This window comes from Plectropomus leopardus, chromosome 3 (assembly GCF_026936395.1).
Source record: "Plectropomus leopardus strain MGB_pleo_1.0 chromosome 3, ASM2693639v1, whole genome shotgun sequence".
Taxonomy (NCBI): domain Eukaryota; kingdom Metazoa; phylum Chordata; class Actinopteri; order Perciformes; family Serranidae; genus Plectropomus; species Plectropomus leopardus.
In genome coordinates this window covers 7,566,167-7,589,520 of record NC_142178.1, presented here as the reverse complement: position 1 = coordinate 7,589,520, position 23,354 = coordinate 7,566,167, and the positions used below count along the sequence as shown (strand labels likewise).

General features: G+C 39.9%; 1 protein-coding gene across 11 annotated transcripts in view; it reads left to right on the top strand.

Annotated features, from left to right (window-relative positions):
- Window positions 1-23,354, top strand: part of adgrl3.1 (adhesion G protein-coupled receptor L3.1) — a 177,721-nt gene that overhangs the window by 105,797 nt on the left and 48,570 nt on the right. For 9 of the 11 annotated variants that reach the window (XM_088075450.1, XM_088075458.1, XM_088075457.1 and 6 more), the window contains 4 exons: window positions 7,703-8,119; window positions 11,143-11,246; window positions 12,831-13,016; window positions 15,778-15,816. In XM_088075450.1, coding sequence (XP_087931576.1) covers window positions 7,703-8,119; window positions 11,143-11,246; window positions 12,831-13,016; window positions 15,778-15,816 — 746 coding nt within the window. The remainder of the gene's footprint in view (window positions 1-7,702; window positions 8,120-11,142; window positions 11,247-12,830; window positions 13,017-15,777; window positions 15,817-23,354) is intronic. The other 2 variants (XM_088075459.1, XM_088075451.1) reach the window with 1 other exon arrangement.

The window sequence follows — 23,354 nt, the reverse complement described above, 5'->3', positions numbered from 1 at the left end:
AGGACTTCATATCCATGTTAGCCAGAAAGTTGAAATTGAAAGTTTGTTTTTGACCCTGTAAACAGCAGAGGACAAAGCGATCTCACCACAGGGTCCATTAGTCGTTCTGGGGATTTCAGCTGTATCACAAGTTCACCTTGCCTGGGTCCAGACCTTTGAATTCGCCCACTCCATAGAGCTGACTGAAGAAGGAAATGGAGCTGAAAATTCTATCAGGCAAACTTTCTGCCTTAGCTGATGGAATTTGACTAGTAAAATAGAATAGGCCAGAGGTGGAAGTAAATCACACATGCCAGCAAGTCTCAAGTCTTTACCTTCCAAGTTTCAAGCAAGTCTGAATTTACTGTGATAAGAATTATTTAAGTCAAGTTATTGCTCAGGTCAAAAAATTCATGTCATGTAAAATTCTTCATCAGTTTCACAAGCACTGGTCATGAAAAGTTTTATTTCAACATTAACAAATACTTTTGCAGTCTGATTATATTTTCTAAATCTTACTGATAAGTGGCATTTTATGGAAATCTACAACAAGCATCCCGAATGAACAACGATTAAGAATGGGGCTCTGAAATAAAAAAATAAATAAAAGATAAATTTAAATTTAACATAGTTGAAGTTAGTTTGCTTGCTAATGTTACCGATACTGGCTCATCACAGATATATCGGTATCGGCTTATTTGTTGCCCAATGTGATATGTAAAGTTTTAAAATTTTTAACAGAAAATTACACAGAAAAAGATGCTGAAGGTAATTTAAAATGCTTAAATTCCCAATGAAGTTAACTGTTTCAGTGCAATGGTTTCATTTTTTGACAACGAAAGTTTATTGACAAACTATAAAATATCCTGCCTTCATTACACTATCTTTGTCACAGTGCCTGATAACCATATCTGAGGGATAATTGCATTGCATTATTGTATATATACATAAATCGGATGATATATCGAGATCAGAATTTTTTACTCCCCAATATCAGTATCAGCACTGACCCAATAAAAAGCAAACAAAACAAAACAAAAAAAAAATACCAGTCGGGCTCTAATTTTAATATGTTGTATTATCATGCTGTTGACTTTGAGCATTTTATCCAGTGTTTATCTGAACAGTTAATGCTTCAGGAAGACTTTATCCTCAGGGTGTAGTGCCAACAGTGCAGCAACCGTGAAAAACGAATATCGAGATTTCTTTCTCTTCTTCTGTGGTAGCATGTGGCTGTAACACATTTATCATACAACTACAAGCGCGCAAAAACACAACTGTCAAAATGTCACCCATATGCATGTGCAGATCATACATGCAGAGCTAAAATCTTAACTGAAGTTGTATCCTTGTTTCAGTTTTGTGTCACACACTTGTTCTTGTGGCATCAGTCTCAGGCAACGAGCGCAACGTTTAGGTTAGCTGACATCATGAAGTTGTCACGGCGCATTTACACAAGGCTTCCTAAGCTTAAACGCAGGAAGATATGTCAGTCCCCATGAGTACAACCTCTAGCCTTTTTTCTCTATAAATGTTTCATGAAGCTGTTATGTCATGTTCCTGTAGTTCCCTACAGCATCTCTCACAACATCCTGAGTGATGCCGGTGATGAATTCATCACATTACAACCCCCCCCCCCCCTTTTTTTTTTTTTCTCCCCTCTCCATGTAAATGCTGCAAAAGAGCTAGTACGGGAGGATGAAATAAAGAAACGGCCGGGCACACGTGAAAGAGAGTGCTGGGGAAATACAGAAATTGAAATGGGTGGAATAAAAGTGTGGCAGAAAAGGGAAAGAAAGTTATGAGTGAGCGATCAAATCAGATGGAAAATGTCAAGAGAACAGCGGAGAGATAGAGTTGTGAAGTGGCGTGGTGGCCCCTTGCCTGTGATGCTTGCAGGCTTTTGTGTTACCTCACCCTGAGCTGCCAGCCCCTGTGTTTTCTGCCCTGTACTTAAATGACAGCAGACATCAACCTCAGACACACACACACACACACACACACACACACCATTACTCTTCTATTGTTGTGGCAGAGCCCCTAATGGAGCTTCCCGTTTGAGTGCAGATAGACACACACACACACACACACACCGTTTCATAAGTACACACACACAGATTGACAGCTAGTCCCTAGGCCACTGCCGCTACGCATGATTGATGGCAATGTTCCGTGGAGAATGCATGAGGCAGGGCGGCGGTGATTCAGGAACGGGGAGCAGCACAGTTAAGGTACGGAAACACTCCATTGGGTTGTGGAGGAAGAGAACAGAACGTACAGGAGGAGCGGGATGTTTCATGGCTGTCAGTCATCCAGACAGACAGAGAGAGAGGGAGAGCGGAAGAGAGGAGTACTGTGTCTTTGATTAAACTTAAAATCCACAGGAAGGGACGACTTCAGTGCACAGTAAATAATATAAACACCCACCCGCTTTTCCTAAAACCCACACGTACATACACTTCATTCTCCACACTCACCCCCCCCCCAGAGGAACAAAACAAAGGCATCAAAAAGTGACAACATGAACAAAAACACTGCAGGAAACTAATTTTGTGCACATCACACCCCAAATTAAGCCATATATGGTGCATACACACAACGGCAAAAACCCATTCAAACACTTGCTATTACGAGACTCTGTACAGTCACGCCCCTTTCCTGAGCAGAACACACAGCCCCACTGAGAGACGACAAACTCCATAACCTTTCAGTGACCAGCATGTAGTACATATAATGGCCTCAGGCGCGCCGACCCCTTAAACAGAGAAACACAAGTGCCTGTGCTTTCCTTTTCTGCTGAAAATCATGGAATCATGAATTTTTCAGAGAACCCATTATGCTCATTTTCAGGTTCATACTTGTATTTTAGGTTACATGTGAATGCAAAGGAGTTCACCAGCTGTTATTAAATAGTTAAAGTTCAAGTTGCTATTTTTTTGTAAGCACTTACAAGCTACAGTTAGTAACTTTAATAAAAAATAATTTCATATTCACTGAAAATGTCACTGTATTCACACAGCACTGAATGACACAGATAATATGTGAGAGAAATCACTCCTGCCTACTCTATTGCCTTGCAGCATTTCTAAAAGGACTTACTGGATCTGAGTGAAAACAACTAATGAGAGTTCAGCATGTAGCATCGTGTAAGTTAGCAGTGTGCAGCCGGGGGATGAATGTAACAATTTTTTTACTGTGAAAAGCAATAAAAGCTTTTAAAAAAAAAACATGTAGGAATATGTACCAAAATTGGGGAAAAATTTAACGACATCAGATAAAAAGATTGTATGTTTCCCTGACATCATCATGTAGCTACATGTGCATTAGCAGTTTGCTGCAGGGGAATGACGAAAACCAAGAATATCAGCATTTTCTACCATGAAAATTAGGGGTGGGGAAATTATTTTTAATGATTCAGAATCGATTCAAAAATCCTAAACATCAATTATAGACTATATTTACTAAATCTAGTCTATTCTTAACCCTCTAAAATTTTAACCGTTTAGAAAAGTCTTAATAATTTTGAGACTGTTTATCATATCGCCTTACTTTTTTCGCCAGCGAAAGCTGCCAGCTGCGCCATTCAGAGGGATGATTTCGATGCATCGTAGCTCTTTTAGAAGCCTCAGTATCCAGCCTGGGAATTCGGGTGTTTTTACGGGACCTTGTTCAATAAATGCATAATGATAGATCCGATATTGAGTGTCTTCCATCCATATTTTATCCATATTTTGATGATAAAAGTACATTAGCATTGATGCTGAATGCCATATTGGTTTCCCATGGTGCCATGGAAAGGTCAGAGCTGTTTCGGTCTTGTCCACCAATCAGAAGACGATCCGACGCTTTATATCCGCTTACCTATGCCACACGTTATCTGGAGCAAACTGCACTGTGATCGGTCTAATCCTACTGTATCTATCGCTCTGTGTTATTGGCAGCTTCTCATGCATTAGAATAAACTCTGGTAGGCCCTATAATAACAATAATAAGAAAAGGGTAAATCAGGAGACTCTTGAAACTCTTTGTTCACTTCAGGCAGAGCAGGCAGGAGAATCAGGCCCCTCTCTGAAGTGTCAGGAGTTTGATGTGGCCCTCTGCAGCATCACAGATAGGAGCTGCTTTGCAGAATGACAGATAATGGGATACACAAACAACTGCAAAAAAACGACGGGACTTTTTTTGGAAAAATGTGTCCATTTTTTGAACTATAATATTTACAATGTTTATTTTTTCACCTTCTAATTCCCAGCACTTGGGTGAAATATTTTCCACAGCAAAAAAAACTTGTACATAATAAAACCTCCATAATTTCATACACACTTTGCTTTCATAACATAATATGCCACTGGCAAAACAGACTAGAGTAGATCCTAAAATTACACCTCCTATATTTTGAATCAGGAATCGGTTTTGAATTGCAAATCTTTTTGAACCGAGAATCGATTCTGAATCGAATCGTGACCCCAAGAATTTAAATCGAATCCAATCGTGAGAAACTGAAAGATTCACACCCCTAATGAAAATCTGCAATAAAAAGCCTCTAAGATAACTGGACATGTTTCAGCAAGAATACGATCCAATATTGTGGAGAACTTTGCAATATCTGCAGTCAAGTTGACATATTTCCCTGAGCAGTGTGGGTTACGTAATGTAAACACTTGCACTAGCATGCCTGGGGCAGATGACCATGACATCATATAGTAGCCAGACTAGAAAAAAATGCTGGAAATGGAGTATTCCAAGCAAGATTTTTGCTTACAGGGATTACTTTTACACACATTAACTGTATTACAACTTTACAAATTTAATATGAACATCCTTTACTGTGACATTATATAAGACACAAAATACAAAAAAAAAAGTATAATTGGTTGCCTTTAACAGCACAAACATAACGCCTCACAAGGTAAGCTCACATTTCCACCCCAACTGTCAGCAAGCGATAGCTGAATGTTTTGAGAGCTGGAAAAAAACTCCATCACCCAGAAATCATGTAGCGTGAGGCACACTCCTCAGCAAGAAAAGAAATCTTATTCAGAGTTGCTGGTCGGCATGGAGATGGTGAGGAAAACCTTTTTTAGGCAAGCTCAGCCAGTTTTGAGCTTTCCCTGCACAGAGCGTTGCACTGTTAGATTGTTTTCCTCGCTGTGTGGAAAAATACTTTCAACCAATGACTAAACACGGAAGCCAGGATTATGAAATATATATCTCTCATGTAAAAGTGGCATCACGTGGATCTGTGAGAATTCATATTTGAGTAGCTTTGTGATCCAGGGGAGTTGTCTGTTTGTTAATGTCTGTGTGCCTCTCTGTTTGTTTGTGCGCCTGCTTTTTATGTGCACTTCAGGCTATCCTCATATTATGGGTTTTTAATAGGAAGACGAAGCCAAAGCACTGTTGTTATCCGCTGTAAAGGCCTGCAAGCAAACTATAGTTTGCTGCATTGATTTGGCATAATTACTGTGTTGTAGTTGTATCTTGGTGCAAATGTATGTTCATAAAGCATAAAAATAAAGATGGAGCTATTAATTTGAAAGGTTTAAACATAATGCGTAAGATGTGTTTGTTTTCTGTAATTAAACCAAAACTATTCTTGTGTATAATTTGGATGTTTATTCAAAAATACGTTTAGGAAATCTCAGCTGTGTTATAAAAAGGGTTTACTTATTCCCTGCTTTGTTCAAGAATATTTCCGAGTGAAAATGCGGCTCTAGAAAATTGTCCCCACCTGTACGCAATATTACACATAATGACTTCCAAGCGATTTGGGAGCGATAAAATAATTCAAAGAGAAAGTGAGTGAAAGCTGTAAATAATTATTTCTCTCCTATCCAACTTTCGATCTGTAATATTGATTCGTCCCACGTGCAGTTGAAAGCCACAGGAGGTTAGCGGAGACACGCTGGTCTGTAGTATGTTCACAAGAGGACACTGTAACACTTCAAACACATGCTTTACTCTTCTCTACTCTCATCCATCCATTCTTTATTTCTGTCCCCTGAACAGGGTCAGTGTGAATAATTGAGCCTTTATACAATGAAATATTGACAATAATAGAGTGTGTCATATGCATTTAAGCGACCTTCCATCCTTGCGTGATGTCATCCTGTTATGAATCATGCATGACTCTGAAAGAATGTTTTTTTCTGCCAGGTTAGGCAGCAAGAACTACTACTGTGAACCAGTCCCACAGGAAACACTGGTAACCTTGTGCGCATTTGCAGGGCAAACCAATTGTTGGTCTTTTCAGGAGTTTTTTCATTTTTACATTCCACTTCAGCACACACATTGTTGTTTAAAAACATGTCCTCAACTTGAGAGTAACTGATAAAGTAAAAAGAAAAAAAACCTGGCACATGACTACATTGACGAAGGATGAAACACTAACATTGGGTAGTCATCAGAAACATGAGCTACTCCCTGTCACAGCTACTTAGTGCTGTGTAAATGAGTGCCTGCAAATGTGTTCATGTTGGTCACTGTAATATTATTTACGCTCGTAGGCCCATTGCTCACATCACTTAGTGCTGACACAGACGGTTTGCTTGATCACAGTTCTTTTAACTCTGATGTTCCTCTTTTTTTTCATCTTGGGAACACATTTTAACTCTTGTCCAGGAATGAAAAGCTCAGAAAAACATCTGGGCTCCAGTCAGAGTCCAGTCCAGTCGGGAGCCACAAATCACACACACATTTTTATGCCTCTGCGCCGATAATAGCCATGGCTGGAGGCGTAATGTTTTCAGTTTGTCTGTCTTTCCATGGTCTGTCCCATTGTCTTGAACTAGATATCTCAAGAGAACCTTGAGGATTTTTTTTTCAGTTTAGCACAAAGGCTCACTTGAACTTAAGGATGAACTGATTTGATTTTAGTGGTCAAAAAACAAAGGTCGTGGTCAAAAACCAAAGGTCATGGTCTCTGTGAACTTGCATCTATCCCATTCTCATGAACACGATATCTTTCCTCAAAGTCAGCACAAGTGTGCATTTGGGCTCAGTGATGAGCTGATTTGAATTCTGTCGCCAAAGGTAAAGGTCATTCTTCTTACCTTTTTCAATCTCATTCTAATGGATGCGATATCTCACTTAGACTCTGTGGGAATGTCTTCAAATTAGCACAAATGTCCACTGGGACTCAAGGATGAACTGATTATATTAAAGACCATAGGGCACGGTTACCATGACCATGCATCTGTCTCAATTTCATGGACGCAACTTCCAAGAACACTTTGCGGGAATTTTACCAAATTTAGCAGAAACATTCAATATCAATCAAGTATAAGCTGAATACAATTTGTTGGTCAAAGGTCAAGGCCACTGTGACCTCATCTGTTGCATTCTTGTAAATGCAGTAACTCATGAACACCTCAAGGGAATTTCTTAAAATTTGGTGCAAATACCTACTTAGACTCATAACTGAACCAATTAGAATTTGGTGGTCAAAGCTCAAAGTCATTGTGTCTATCATATTCTCATGAACGCAATATCTCAGAAAGGTCTTAAATGAATTTCCTAAATTTAGCACTTGGACTCAAGAATGAAGTGATTAGAATTTTATAGTTGAGGGTCAAGCATCCATATTTTCACAGACATGGATGTAAACTATAACTGATATTTGACAGGTTTGCAGAGGCAAACAACTGCATGGCATTAATTCCAGTTTTCATTTAATCAAGGCACTGTGTTTTTGTGAATTCAAACCTTCTGTCTTTCTCTTTAGACTACCGCCCACCTCCTATGATGCCTCCAAACCGAGGAGGGGGAAATCCAGTCGGTGGTGGAGGTTCCTCCTCTTCATCTACTAGCCGCACCACTACCACTCGCTCCCCTCCCTATTATACGACCCCACGGCCTCTCCTCACCACCTCCCCTGGCCAACGCTATCGAACCACCACCACTGTCCGCCAGCCCATCCTGATACCCGCCGGTGGCTCGTCGTCCGACACCAACCAGATTCCCGACACCAACCAGAAAGCTGGAGGACGCTCCCCACCGGTACAGGTCCCACCAGCGGCTCCACAGCCTCCTGCCCTGCCTCCTCAAGACTTTTGTAATCCGCGGGTGACGGCAGACATATCATGGCCCCGAACACAGCAAGGCCAGACAGCCAAGCAGCCTTGCCCTGTAGGGACTCTGGGTAAGGACGCTGCATGGGTGGGTGGATAACCGATGTTTAGAGAAACTGACAAGGCAGAACCAGTTGCTTAGAGTGTGTGTGCAAGCTCTGCCCAGTGAAATAGGCTATGTTTTAGTCTAACTCTTGGCCAAATGTTGGAAACATTTTCAATTTTTTTTTTTTTTTGTTTACTGCAGTAAAAGCATAGCTACCAAAATTAAAATCCAAAAGGAACACCAGCAGAACAAAGCATCCTTTAAGATCCCAGTCTTGAAGAAGTGTTTCCCCAAAATAAAAAGGGTCCTCGCATAAGACTAGGTCATCTATGCAGTATGAACATGCAAATATCTTTTAAACAAATGCTACATGACCAGAGAAAACCAAGAAACAGAACCGGGCATTCGCTTTTACTCACGAAGAAAACACTCCTGATGTTGGATGACATAAAGCAAACTCATCCATCTGACACAATGGCACCTGGCTGGTAACAAAGGATCTCATATTATAGTTAAACAGATATTTATGCACAAATTAAATAAAGGGAAGATACAAGACTGTGGCACCAGAACCCCAAGTTTGGGTCCAGACTCCTGTCTGTGGTCAGGTTTAGGCAACAAAAACACTTGGGAATTGATTAACATTGATTAAAATTGTTTAACACTTGGGATTGATTATGGTTTTAGTTAAAAGTTAATAAAATAGATAAATAGATAATAATAAGAAGAAAATAATGCTGAAAACAATGCTATTGCAACCTAGAGTGGATAGTGTACTACAAGAGAGCCAACAAATAAAGTATGTTGTCAGTTAACATTTTGCAGTGTTCAGTATCAACATTTTTGCACCTTGGTGCCTTAATTAGCAACAATTCCTCATTATGTTAACAGAAAATATATTACACATTACATTTCCCATCACGGCATTACGTCTCCCTCGGTAGTGCATTTGCTGTTTCAGATTAGTTGAATATAATAGTAATGTCTAGGAGACATTGCTGCTGCTGGCTCGTAATTTAAAAAGTGCATCACAATTTATGAGCTGTGTGTGTGTTTGTATGTGATATTTTTAGAAACACATTTGAAAGCAATGATTGTTTACCAAAGTATACTGCAGATAGTACAATTTCATTAGTTTAATTTTGAACTTTTCTGCAAAGCACTTGTTAACATGTTAAAATTTGTGCCATAAATACTTTGACTTGACTTGTCAATTAAAAATATTTACAATGAAAAATAAATAGCTAAATGATTTACATGCAAAACAAACACAAAAATACATGTGATCATGTGTGATCGGGAGATGTAAAGCACCAGTGCATAGAGGGACAATCTAAGTCCATTCTCATTTCCAGGTCAACAAAAACTGTGATTTGTCACACTTTGCTATGTGATACTAACACGGATGCCATCCTTTAGCATCTCATGAGAAACCACAGGCTGTCAGCTGATGAATATTTAAACTAATCCATGGCAATACTTGACACCAAGAGCAACTGACAGTGAAAACAGCAAGAAAGTCTGTGTAGGGTGGAAAGGTCAAACAAAACAAGACTTTCACCCAGGAGACCACTGTTTTTGTCCCTGGTTAAAACAAAAGTTAATGTTGCTTTGATGGTAAGTTACATATCACGTATGATGCCATGTTACATTAATGTTAAGTTACAAATGTAACATTTCAAATTAATTTCAACCCAAAACATGATGGGGTTTTTTAAACCTTACAAAGTAGTTTTGTTGCCTGAAGCTCACTGGGTATTTGACAACCTGGGAATGACAACAGGTTGGAAAATCTGACAGTGAGAAATAAACTTTTCTACAGCCATGGATAATGCTTGATCAATCATTGATTTTGACAGAAATTATGGAAAGGAAAGCAGTATGATGTTATGGGTCTGACAGGAAATAGGGGCTGTCAAAAAAGTAAAATATATACATTACAATATTGCAACATAGTGTGTTTAACACCATTTTGTTTCTGTTGCCAGCTCTGCCACTGTTAGATCTGTTATGGTTCAGAGACAGTAGCTCAGATAAGATGACTGTTAATGAAGCACTGAGATGTTCAGGGGTCAGTGCAGTAAGTATGTGTTGTCAGCTTTGATGCTGTGGAGCCTGTCTATCCTGTCAGCTACCTATGAGAGTAAACTGCAGAAGTTAGCACACCTGGCTGGGAGCTCCTTGGAGAAGGATTGGGCTGTTAGTCTTGGATGGGGAAGTAGGGGTGAAGTAGGGGTCGACCAATACTGGTTTTTCACGTTGATACAGACTATTAGTACTCAATGAGACTGATAACAAATATTTGGAGCCAATATGCATTTTCAATAAAATGAAAATCTTTCTGTCAATATTTAGAATAAAACTTTGTTTAAATACTCAAAACTGAAACACTCAACATCATATACAGCATATAAAGTCAAGTGAAAATTTAAATAAAAATGAATAAATACAAATAGCTTCCTAGGGTTTTACAAAGTAAAAGTTCCTCCCCTGGCTGACATTTTCTTTGCACTTTTTAATTCATCAGTTTTATCGGCGATCACTAAAATAAAATGCTGATACAGATAATTGGCAAAATGCCAAATATCGGCCCCAATAATTGGCCGGGCTGATAATCTCTGGACCCCTTGTGGAAAGCTAAGTCAGTGGCTGATGCAGAGTTAGGAGCAGGAGGCTACTGGTTTGTGTTGGCGTTGGTTACAGCCTACAGTAACCTGTGTTCAAGGCAAAATAAAGCGGCAACAAGACAACTGAGTAACGTCTCACTGCCCGCTCACTGAGGGATGGTACAATATATACAATTCGCTCTGAAAATGTAGTGGAGTAGAAGTATAAATCCTCACAACCCACACACACTTCCTGCGGACAGATTCTCCAATTTCAATCAATTAACTTGCATAACATGATTCTTCACCTCCTTCCATCTGTGCACACATACACACACTGAACACACAAACAGTTTGGTAAACCTCAGGCACCTCAACAGTCTTCGTGTCTCCTGGTGAATGTCAGCACTGTCTTACCCTGTTTGTTTTATTTGTCTTGCAGGCGTTGCCACATACGTGTGCGTGGCCCATTTGGGCTACTGGGATCCCCAAGGCCCTGACCTCAGCAACTGCACGTCGCCCTGGGTCAACCACATCATGCAGAAAGTAAGTCCGACCACTGCTGCTTGGCCCTCGTAGCTCCTACCGAGCTCTAGTTTGAGGGTATAAGGGTGTGGGTTATGGATGTAGTCCTGGAGCAATTTCACGCACATGAAGACACGCTGTCCTAAGGGGAAGATTGTGGCCATGTATCCATCTTCATCTGTTAACCCTAACTCGTGTTTAAGATCTTAGACAGCTGGAGGGGAATGGAAATGTCCAATAGGGTCACTCACACTGCTATCAGTGTGTGCTATCATCGTAATACGCTAACATGCGTCGGGATAGGCTAATTTAAATAGAATGCATTGTTTTTGTGCAGGGCTGGACCTAGACTTTTTGGGGCCCTGAGCAGGATTTGGTTAGGGGCCCTCCCTCATTGTGACATCAATTTTGTTTAACTTATTCTAACTAATAAAACCACTAAATGTGGATTTTTTTAAAAAACACAGAATCCTGAGAGTGTGTTTTTGTAGGTGACAGGAAATTACTTATTTAGCCTACTTTAATTGTCTGTTTTACCTGTCTTTGGGCAAGCACAGTAAATAAATAAGATAACAAGAATTGTAATAATACTAAAATACACCTGCCCCACCCCCTCCCAAAACAAAAGTTATTGTCTTTTGGGGTGGGAAGATACAGCATAGCATTGCGATGATTTGTTTGGAAATACCATGTCATACATGGACGCCAAGCTTATTTTACAGAAATTTAAGTTTTGGTAGCCTACTATGGTAATATAATCAACTGTGTTTTCCATACATAAGATACATTTTGGTGCAATATAAAAAAATAATATTCACAATATCTCATATAATACTCATCATATTGTAACATGTTTAAAATCACAGTAATATTGTATTGTGGAGTCTCTTGTGATTCCCACCCCTAACATTGTCTAAGGGGCCCAAGGGACCATGGTGCACTTAGCTGCTTAAAAAGCTTAATGTGTAGGGCTGGCTCTGCTTTTGCATGAAAAACATTGTTTGCTTCTTCAAAATACTTTTATTTTGGAAATTGCTGCCCCAGTTATGACTTCTCACAATTTTCAATTTATGGCTTTGTGTCTGTTCTCACACGAGCCACAAGGCTTTAAGGGTTTTCTTTATATGACAAAACAAGGAAAAAATGGTCCCTGTGAAGTCAGCATTGCAGCAGAGGTGCTAAAGTAGGAATTGTGTCTGTAAAGTATTCTTAAATGGCTCTTTTTACATATCAGTTATAAGGTGCTGCTAAAAATACAATGCCGACTTCCTCTAGCCCCTTCAAATAACCTAATCACTCTTGTCCTCTGTACGCTCCGCCCATCCCATCCTTGTTCTTGTCTTGCCCATTCCTCCACATGCATTTCTCTCACTCCATCTGTCCTTTACCTCTCTGCCCTTCATCTCTTGTCCTTTCATTTTTCCATCTGTCTTTCGCTGTACTCCCCCCCACCCCCATTGTCCTCGTCTTCACAATCTCACTAACTTTCTTACTAACTTCCCCTTCACTTTTCACCTCATCTGACTTTTTTCTTACTTCCATCCGCCTTTCTCATTCTTTGACTTTATTCCACTCTCCGCCCCCGTCACCCTGTTTGGCTCTCAGCTCCGTTCGGGCGAGACAGCAGCAATCGTGGCCAGGGAGCTGGCAGAGCAGACCAAAGGGCTTCTGCGTCCTGGCGATGTGCCATCCACGGTGAGGGCCATGGCCCAACTGGTCGAACTGCTGGACGTCCAGCTCAGGAACCTCACCCCCGGGGGCAAGGACAGTGCGGCTCGCAGCCTTACCAAGGTACTGCCTCAAGAAACCCCCTTGAGTCTAGAGGTCAATCTATTGTGAGTGATTGAGTGAGATGAATGATTTTCTCGCAGGCACTGCTATGGGGGAAGGATGCCAGGTAAATGAGAGAAAATTAAGTGAAAGAGGGTTGAGGGAGAGAAAAGAGAGCAGATAGAGAAGCTCAAGTTAACATATGGATGAATAGCATCAGTGGTTTCCATTCACTCATTCTTCAGGGGTTAGAAAAGTCTCTGTATGCAGAGTTTGATGAAGAACCGTACACAACACTTTAGATTTCCTGATGATAAATAGCTGCTTGTAGACATTATTTTATCCTCTTCTGAGGGTCTTCGTAACAAGTTTTGCTCAACATTATGGGTGATAGATAACTGCTTTTAGTATCTGGCAGGGTTCCTCAACTCTTTCAGATCAGGACTGAAATTTAATAAAAACCTTGTCTCGCCCTGGGAGTTCTTCTCATTAAAACATACAGTGCTTGAGATGAAAACAGGCTTGGGACACACTTTACGTCATTGCTCATTGTTTAATGAACTTCAGCCTTTGAGCTACAGCTATGAAGATGCTGTCGACAAGCGGGCTTGAGTGCTTAGTTCTGGATTACATTAATGGAAACTCGATCCTGAATATGCGAAGGATCTGTTTTACTACTCCGGTAGACAAGGAAAGAATTTAGTCCTCTACTTTGTTCATGTAGGCATTCAATTAAAGTGATTTAAATCATTGGGGAATGGCTGACTGGCCGGCTAATTGACTGACTGACTGAATGAAGGACTGTTTCTTGATCGTCTCTGCCGAGGTCAACAGTGATAGGCGGAGTTTAGCAGCCGGATTGACAGCTGCTGCCACTCCTTATACAGTCACTGGCTTTTCCTTTTTTAGCTTTAGCTTCTGAGTCACTGGGTTCACTTTGTTCACGATGGCCCATTTCTTATTTTTACCCCTGCCCCACATTTAAAAGTGTGTTTACCCCTTTATACCCAAATGAGCTTTATTTTGTGGTAGTGCTCTAAGTTCTGAAACGGTTCCCAAATCCTCTGAAAATTCCTCTGAGTGCTCTCAGTGTCATCTAGAACACCTTTCACCATTCAGTGTCTATGGAGCAGCTCCAGACTTTATAGGCTTCCTATGACATCACAAATTTGAGCTTTAGCTCTCTAGTTTTTGGATTTGTAAGAGAGTTGTTGATGTTAACTTGTATTTTTGGACTGTCTAGGACTAAAGGAACAACCTATATGAATATTGAAAATTATCTTAGTTCCCCTTTAAGTTTTGAGCTATCAATTGTCAATTGTCAACTTGTCAAACAAGTCATCAAATAAGAACAATACTTCATTACCAGGTCACTTGCAGAGCTCTTTGGGCTAATGTTAGTAATCCGTTAGGGTTGCAACCCGTCCCGTATAATACGGAACTGTCCTGTATTTTAACATAAAATGTTCCGGGACGTTGCATAAAAATGCATAAAAAATTGTCAAAATGCAGGAAATGCCGTTTCTGACACACAATAATCTTGTGGGGGAGGGCCCCCAGACCCCCCCTGTTGATCTGTGTCCCTCCGGCACATGGCCGCAAGGTGTCCGTTATTTTTCCACCCTAAAGGTGGCAACCCTACAATCCGTGCCTCTACCCTGTCAATCTCTACTAAGATTAAAGGAACGCTGACAAGTGTTGCAATTTTGCTGCTGGACTTTTTTCAGAATTATATGTTATCAAAGGCTGGGAATGTGACAAAAAAATATCTTAAAGTTTGGGACTCTGATGCAAAAACCAGCAATAACTATGTAACATAAGCTAGCTAGCTAATTAGCTGCGAACATGAGCATACTAGCCTCCTAGCGTTTGTTAGTTTTTGTTTTGTTTCCATATAAATGACAGATAATATGATCATTACTGTGATTTTTAAATCTTTATTTACAAAGAAAAAACATTTGTGGGTATTTTTTCTTGCAATTTGTTGCAATCTATAATTTTTCTAAACACAATCTGTTTGGTGTGAGCCTTTAAAAAAAAACCTTCATTCAGGGAGCCAACACTTCGCCCTACACCTACCATGAGAGCCAATTGGTAGTGTGTGTAAATTATAGGGTTGTATTGGGACTGAGCCAATATGTCTGCCTTTTTTGTCTCACTGTCACACTCTTAACATTTCATGCTCCCACTAAGTAATTCAGTAACACGTGTGACATGAATACATACCAGAGCGACTGTAAGTGGAATCAATTAATCTGTGTTTTGCTGTTGACCAAATGGCCTGTTAAAAGGTTGAATTTGTAGAAAAAAGGTCCTCCATAGAAGAGGAAATGCATTCCTCTTGTTTTCAATAATGGCACAATTATAGATACCTAATTGAGTAATATGCCAGCTTATTATGCTAATTTTTGTTAGGAAATCGAATATGACCAATCACGCACGAGTGGCGAAGTAATTAATGTCATCAATTAACTTGACGGTAGATGCGGAGAATGAGTGGAAAAAAGCAATGGAGGAGCAGAAAATTATGAAAACGATCTGAAAGAACAAAAAGGGAAAGGAATGTTAGAAAGATGGTTATGGGGGGAATTAATGGAAATAGGGGGTGAGTGAGGGGAATAACAATATATACCAAAGTCTTTTTGTACAGTGTTAATGAGGTGGGTGTGACTGCCTTTGTGTATGTGTGTATGTGTGTATGTGTGTATGTGCGTGTGTGTGTGTGTGTGTGTGTGGCTGAGAGGTGTTATCTCGCTAACAGCTGAATTGTTTGAATTTGCAGCTTCAGAAGAGAGAAAGGTCCTGCAGGTTTTTCACACAGGTATTTCCGCTTCCTGGTAGATGACTTCTTTACATCGTAGTTCCACGTTTTTTTTTGGGTTTTTTTCTTCACAGCATGTAATTCGCTTTGCAAACCTGCGTGTGATCACAAGTCGCAACGCTCGACGTAGAATTCTAATTCTATGCTGCAGCGGTTGTTTCATGATTTGTAACCCTTTGAGGAGGGCATCTTTATTCTGATCCAGCAACACTTGTAAACTATCCACTGGCTAACAAGTTTTAGTCTCCTCAAAGGGTTCGCTGGCATTCTTTTGTTTTTAATTTCACTTTTTTTTCTTTTTTTTTTGCATTCTAAATCAATGGCACTGATAAGAGGCCATGATCAATATCAATAATAGCTCATCTATTTTGCAGTTCTGTCTGCAGAATTGTAAACACGCTTGCCTGGAACCAAACGACTCGCTATCCATCTCCATTCAATGAAATGTCCTCTCTGCTGCTGTATCAGAGAGAAAGAACTGAGTATGATGGATATTCGCTTGCATATTGCCTGGTCACGGCCTCGGTGCCTTCAAAATAATACCAGCTTGTGTGTTGTGCCTCAGTGTTAATTTATTTTTCAGTCCTTGTTGGCCTTGCTTTTGTATTGATGTTTGTTCGTGTTGACGCCACAGGCTCACGCCACCAAACTCTCAACATCGTTTAGGCATGTTGGTCAGCTGAATTCAGAACATCAAAAAAAAAAAGAGACCCCACCTTCCCTGTCCATGTGCTGTGGATAGACTGCAGAGTCTCTTTCGCTCTCCGCATCCTCACACACACACACACCCTTGATGGTCTAGCTCTTTTTCTCCTGATGCAGGCTTTTTCCCCCCCTTCTCTCCCCTGAAAAGTCTTAACGTCAGCACCAGTCAGCAATGTCACATCACAGAACATGGCTTATATGCAAGCTGACGCGCACACTCACACATGCATGCACGCCACAAATATATTTCTCCGACAATGATCTCATGCCGTCGCATCGAAACAGGCGGCATATTTTGATGCCTGTCTCCTTAATCCGACAATTTTTTTTTTTTTCCGAGGGGGCTTGCAGACAACTAGCAATGGGTTCAAAATCAAAACTGCCGCACACCTTGGGTACGGCATGGGGCTGGGAGTGATCGATTATATAATTAGCCTTAGTAATGTGAAACAAAATTATACCAACAGTCCCTTACTCTGCCAGATAGAAATGTGCGTGATTAGGGGATGTGGTGTGGCGCTGCCCTCTCCTCGTTAATTATCTACAGCACTAATTGCCAAGTGAGGAGAGTGGGCAGGAGGTTTGGGTTCTTAATAGAGACAAAAAATAATTGAATTCTCTCTTTCCCTCTCTCTCTCTCTCTCTCTCTCTCTCTCTCTCTCTCTCTCTCTCTCTCTCTCTCTCTCTCTCTCTCTCCCTCACACTTCATCTCTCCTCCTCTCTCCCTTCGTTTGGGGAACTGGGGACTCGTTTCATGTATACTAAATTGGCAATTTATTCATGATGAAGTTGGTGGTGTGGAGAGGCTTTCATGCTGTAGGGTGGATTGATGGAGGGAGGTAGAGCCTGCAAGGTAGACGGAGGAAAAAGAGAGAGCAGAGGGGGAATTAAACAGAAAAAGAGTCACAGAAAGAGAAATGCCAGAGAAACAATAAAGGGGGCAGTGAGGAGACAGTGATGCTCAATGACAATGTCTAATTTGCCCTCTATTTATGGATGGCGGGTCAGAACATGGCATGCTGTGAATTTAAAGCCTGATTTAGCTGCAAACTCATCCTGTCAGGGAAGACAAACTCCCAACAACAACTGACAGATAAACCTGCTCCTCTGATGAAAACATTTTCAAAACATGCACTTTCTCAGAGCTCAGCCAAGCGACTAAAAGACGGGGAGGGGGGGAAATCCATTCTTTCCTCTGCTCTCTCCCCCTTTTTCCATACTTCTAACATCCCAACTCATCGTTTTTTTTTTTTTTACAAAGTGTGTCCTAATGTGCGTGCACATACTGTACAGCACATCCGTGCACGTGCTTGTGCATGTCCACCCCATGTGTAGCTGGGAGTAGTAGAACAGCCCAGCTCTAGTCTGTCTTGCCGCTGCTGTTTACGCTGGATTACCCCAACGCTTCAAAGCATTTCACTTCTGCCCCATTTACTGGCGCGCGTGCATGTGTGTGCGTGTGTGTGATTGTGTGTGTGCTGTGGACGTGCATGCACAAATGCCTACCCTGTCACACACGCGCAAACGACACCCTTATCTGTCTCTGCAGAGTCTCTTCCCTCTTTGAAGACCTCTAAAAAAAACCTGTCTCCATTTTAGCCCTCAAGTCCTCATACTTGTGCGGATAGAAATGTCACTGACGGCACCAGAGCTTACAGGCACACCCACATACAAACACACACACACACATATTTCATCTTGTGATGTGGAGATGTCCAGACCTCAAGGAAATCACACCCCTTCTTCTCCTTACCTATCTTTCTCCTCTGCAGATCCAATCTCAGGCGCCGGCGAATTAAATTTCAATGAAAAAATTATATGAAATTGAAAATGCAAGATAATCAAAAGTTCAATAAAAAGCAATGAAAAGTTTAATCAGAGTAGAAAAGGGGGGGTTATCTGAAACACATCAAAGTGAGCGCTCGGGAGCAGCACCACCAGCGTGAGCGAATGGAGAGCCACTGCTGTCATATCTGTCGTGCCTACAGAGCATCCTCTCCTCTCGCCGTCTCTCTCTCTCTCTCTCTGTTGCTTGTACTGCTACTGTACAGCAAGTGGAGCAGAATGATGCACTGCAATGCTTCTCCCAGCCCCATGCACACCCTCAAACACACACACATTTATAATGCCAGCACACATGCATCCTATACACAATGAAAACACAGATACCTGTGCATTGATGCACTGTATGGCATGTATACGCCACAGCACATGGACTCGTTCGTGCGCACGCAGCATTAGCATCCGCAGAGAAAAGCATTATTACCTCAGTACAAGCAGGAAATTCTGGTTTCACACAACTTGGGTCCTATTTTTGTCATTGTTGGCCATGATTCCTATCAGTGATAATTGTACTCATCGAGTTAATTGCGGAGATCTGGGAACGCAACAACACTGTGGCCAACAGGGCAAAGAAACACAAGCAGTGGGACAATCATACGGGGTTTGAATCCGTAAGATTAGACAAAGCCATTTGGAGGAGATTGCAAAGGCAACTTGTGAAATTAGTGCCCGCTTGATACCAGACATCCATCATACTTCACACACTGATTTCCTGGTTCAACTTTGACTTACTGTACTGAAAGAGTGCACACAGTTTTCCCATGCATTGTGGGATTATTGTTTTGGGGTTAGGAGGTAAGTGAAAGCACTGTTACTTTAAAGAAAATGTGTATTTTGTACTAACATAAAAAGTAGGTCAGTTACAATGTACTTGGAGCAAACATCACTGCCTTACATTTTTAAAAGGGAAAGGAGTGGAGGGAGGGTAAAGAAAAAAATGTATGTGATGATAATGTTATACGATAGGCCTATTAAATCAAAACCATATCTAGGCCACAAAATAATGTGCCTTTAACTCTTCAGCTTATACAGTCCACAGAGTGCTTATGTCCAAACCAGCTCAATCAGCAGAAAAAAGTATAGATTGTATGATTCCTGTAGACCACACATATTCAACATTTTTATGATGTTATGTTGCAGATGCTGTGGTCAACGTGTTTAGGCATAAAAACCACTTGGTTATGAAAAGATCTCATTTGGGCTTAAAAAACCAGTTTTGTCGGCACAATTAAGGAAAAGCCATTTATGTGCTGCTTTTTGTCGCATTATAACTGCTGGAAACACAGCTACAGGTCGCTATGAAACACCCACATTACTCATCACAAAAACAAGTGCTTGTCATGCCTAAACAGCCACTGGAAATACAGGGACCAGTCGCAACAATACACCCATGTTTGGTGCCAAACAAGCAGCTGAAAAAACAGTGACGGATCGCTACAAACACGTCTATTTGGTGCCTGAAAACCACTAGAAACCCAGCTATTACTCGCTAAATCACAACTGGTTTGTGATATTTTTGCTTGTCAATATGAGATCACTACATGGACACTATCTTTTTTTATCATCTAAATTTTTTATTCTAAAAGAACATCTTAATCTTTTTGTAGCTTACTATAATAATAAAATCAACAGCTTTTTCAGTCCATTTGATTCAATTTGTTGGAATAAGAATTACTAAATTGAGATTAACATGATAAAAAATTTAATATAGAATAGAATGCCTTTATTGTCAATTAACAGCTGTGCAACAAAGTTTCAATGCAACTCCTTTCAGTAGTACAAAGGGAATAAATAAAAACTATTAAAACAATCTACCCAACAACTCTTGCATATAAACTTAAATTGAAACAGCAGTAAATAAACAGATATTGTGCATCAGTGTATTACACAATTCCAGCAGGATAATATTATTTTGTACTCAGCCATGAAAATGCATATTTCAATACACAGGTCTAGTGAGAGTGTATTTTTTATGTTTGTCAGATGTTGACAAAGTTTTCCTTGGAAGATATAAGGTAATAAATTGCAATATATTGCAATATATGTTATCGTAATACTCAGCATATTGCACCATGCTTAAAACAGCAATAACATTGTCTGGTGCCTTAAGTATCATGATAATATCGTATCGTGGGGCCTTTGGTGACTCCCACCCCTGATATCCACTGCCCCCTGCACCTCCCTCCAAATGACAGCTCAAGTCACTTTAGAAACATTGATATGATCAAACATACAAATATGACAAATTTAGGTGGCATGCAAACATACAAGACAAACACTGTCTTCTGATAACTAGTCTGTCCAAACCGACAATAGCCATATTCTATAAATGACTCTGCAGCATGTGCATACAACTGATTATCAATTACACAGCCAGAAAAGAGACAAAATTCAGATAATTAAACTGAAAATACTGACTATAAAAAACCTCCAGACACTGCTGTCGATGCAACAAGCCCCACTAGGCGACAGAAATTATAAATAACCTGACATTTCTTATGGAATCAACAGCAGAATAAAATCATTGCCAAAACAGACCACACGATGTAAGCTTTATACAATATAAACTCTAACAGCAGCTGCAGCCACAAACACACAGGAAGCAACAACAACAACAACAAAAAGCAAATAAGATCAGAACCGATTTTGCACAATGCGTAGTGCACGCGGACACATCCCTAGGTGACATTCACTCACGGAGAAATCCAGTCATCATGATAAGTGTGTGGTTGTTGTGGCAGACTCACCTGTCCAAACTTCATTTTGAGCGTCGTGTGCAGGGTAACGTCCTCCACGTTCATCTTCTCTGCTCCTTAATTCCTTCATGCTCCTAAATAGAAGGTAAACCGTCCACTCAGCCTCTGTTTCCCACGCAGCTCCTCAAAGTTTTCAAACATGTTGAGCTGAAAAAGGTTCTGTAGTTACCATGACCGAGATAAGAAAAAGAAAAAGAAAAACGCACAAATCCTCGCGCACCTTAACATGTCGCCACTGAATGATCCACTGCATCAAATTTAGCATTAACATGCTAGCTAACTGGGCTATACTCAGCACCATGCTCCGCGAGCTCTGCATGCACCTGTTGAGGGTGCATACTAGTTACGTCAGCGCGCAGGCGCATTGCGCTGGGTGGTGCGTTTAACCCATGGTTTAACCCAACTTCTCTATTATACATCCATGGTTTAACCAGCGATTAATTAACCCCTTAAGACCTGAAAAAAGTTTACTTGATGTACATGGGAAGAAGGCAATGAACAACTACAGAATAAAAGGATAATAAAATTCAGAAACAGGAAAATTAGCTGAAAAAAGTGATATATATATATATATATAATTTTAATTATGCAATTACACATTTATTTAAATCTATTTTTTCTAAGTCTATTTTCTTATTTCTTTAGTAATATTTAATACTCCACCTATCTTATTGGCATTGCAGATCATTTCCTTATCATGTTTTACAATTTTGTTTTGCCATTTGCAGGGCATTTCTTACAAAGATGCTCATAATGTTTTTCCTGTGTTTTCAAGAGAAATCATACCTGCTTTCTCAGGTGTCAAAGAGGTTTAAATGCATGTGAAATATATTGAACGCAGCACAGGCGAACTGATGTTGGCCCAGGTGTTAAAGGGTTAAAGTAGGCCTATATGCACCTTTTCCTCTTTTGCCTGTGATGAAATAAAATAATGCTAATCTGTACACATAAGGGTATGGTCACAAGTGAACAAAATTATTTAGAATGAGTATTTGATTCACAAAATATTGATATTTAAAAACTAGCCCGATATTTCCTGCATTACTAAATGAGATAGGCCTAATTTTATACAAAACTGTGTCAATATAAATATATATTTACAATATAAAATTGGAAAGGTCATATGTCTCAATGAATATTGGTGTACCTCAATTCCTAACTGACCACTTGCACTTTGCTTTTATTTTTGTTTGTCTTTTATTATTATTTATTTGTCTTGTAGTTTGCTCAGTTATGTTACAACTGTAATCTGTAGTGAGTTAATGATGTCATATAACATGCCTTTTTGACTATGCAATACATTAAAAAAAAACACACACACAAAAAAACAGCTGATACTGAAAAATACAAACTGCCCCACACAAGAGATGCTACCTAGCTAGCAGCATGAAACAGTCAAAAACAAACAAGAAACTGACCTGGAAAAAAATATGTAATTATAAATTTAGTTTTAAAAAGTAGTAAAAAAAATTACAGAATTATAATCATTTTTAAGCATTTTTTCAGGTCATTTACTTGTTTGTTTTTGACTTTCCTTTTTTTTTCCCCTTTTGGGCTGTTTTTCAGGTGATTTCGTTGTGATTTTTTAAAAATGAATTTCTTGCAAAGTTTTGGGTCATTTCTTCTTAAGTTGCTCACAGCCTCCTTCCCAGTGTTTAAAAAAAAATCAAGCCTTAACCATTATAATAGTGTTGTCAATGTTCTATCAATTGTAGAGCTGCAGCTAATGATTATGCCTGTTATCTGTCATGTTTATTATGTTCCAGATTAGCCAATTCATCATTTTGTCAATAGAATGTCAGAGAATATTAGAAAAAGAAGGAAAGAAAATCAAAATTTCAGAAGCCGGAACCAGACAATATTTGCTATTTTTGCTTTAAAAAAAGGTCAAATAATTACTTGATCATTATGGATGGGCAAAACTACAAAAAACACAACCTGAGAGTTAAAATAAACCAGGAATTTTCAAACAAAGGAGTGTTGAAGCGTGTAGTTGTCCGTCACAGCCAATGAGGAGGCAGGAGCAGACTTGCTGGTGCATGTGTATGCATGTGTGTGCTTCATATCCACTCCTGCTTATTCTGGTTGTTTGCTGAAGCAGTGGATTAATTAGTTTTTGTTTACATGTAGCCCTCCCAAACTCATCCGATATGCATCCCAGCTAATTAGCTGCTAGCGCTAAAAGAGGACATAATATTATCATATTAGCTTGTTGGCTAAGCATACTGTATCTAC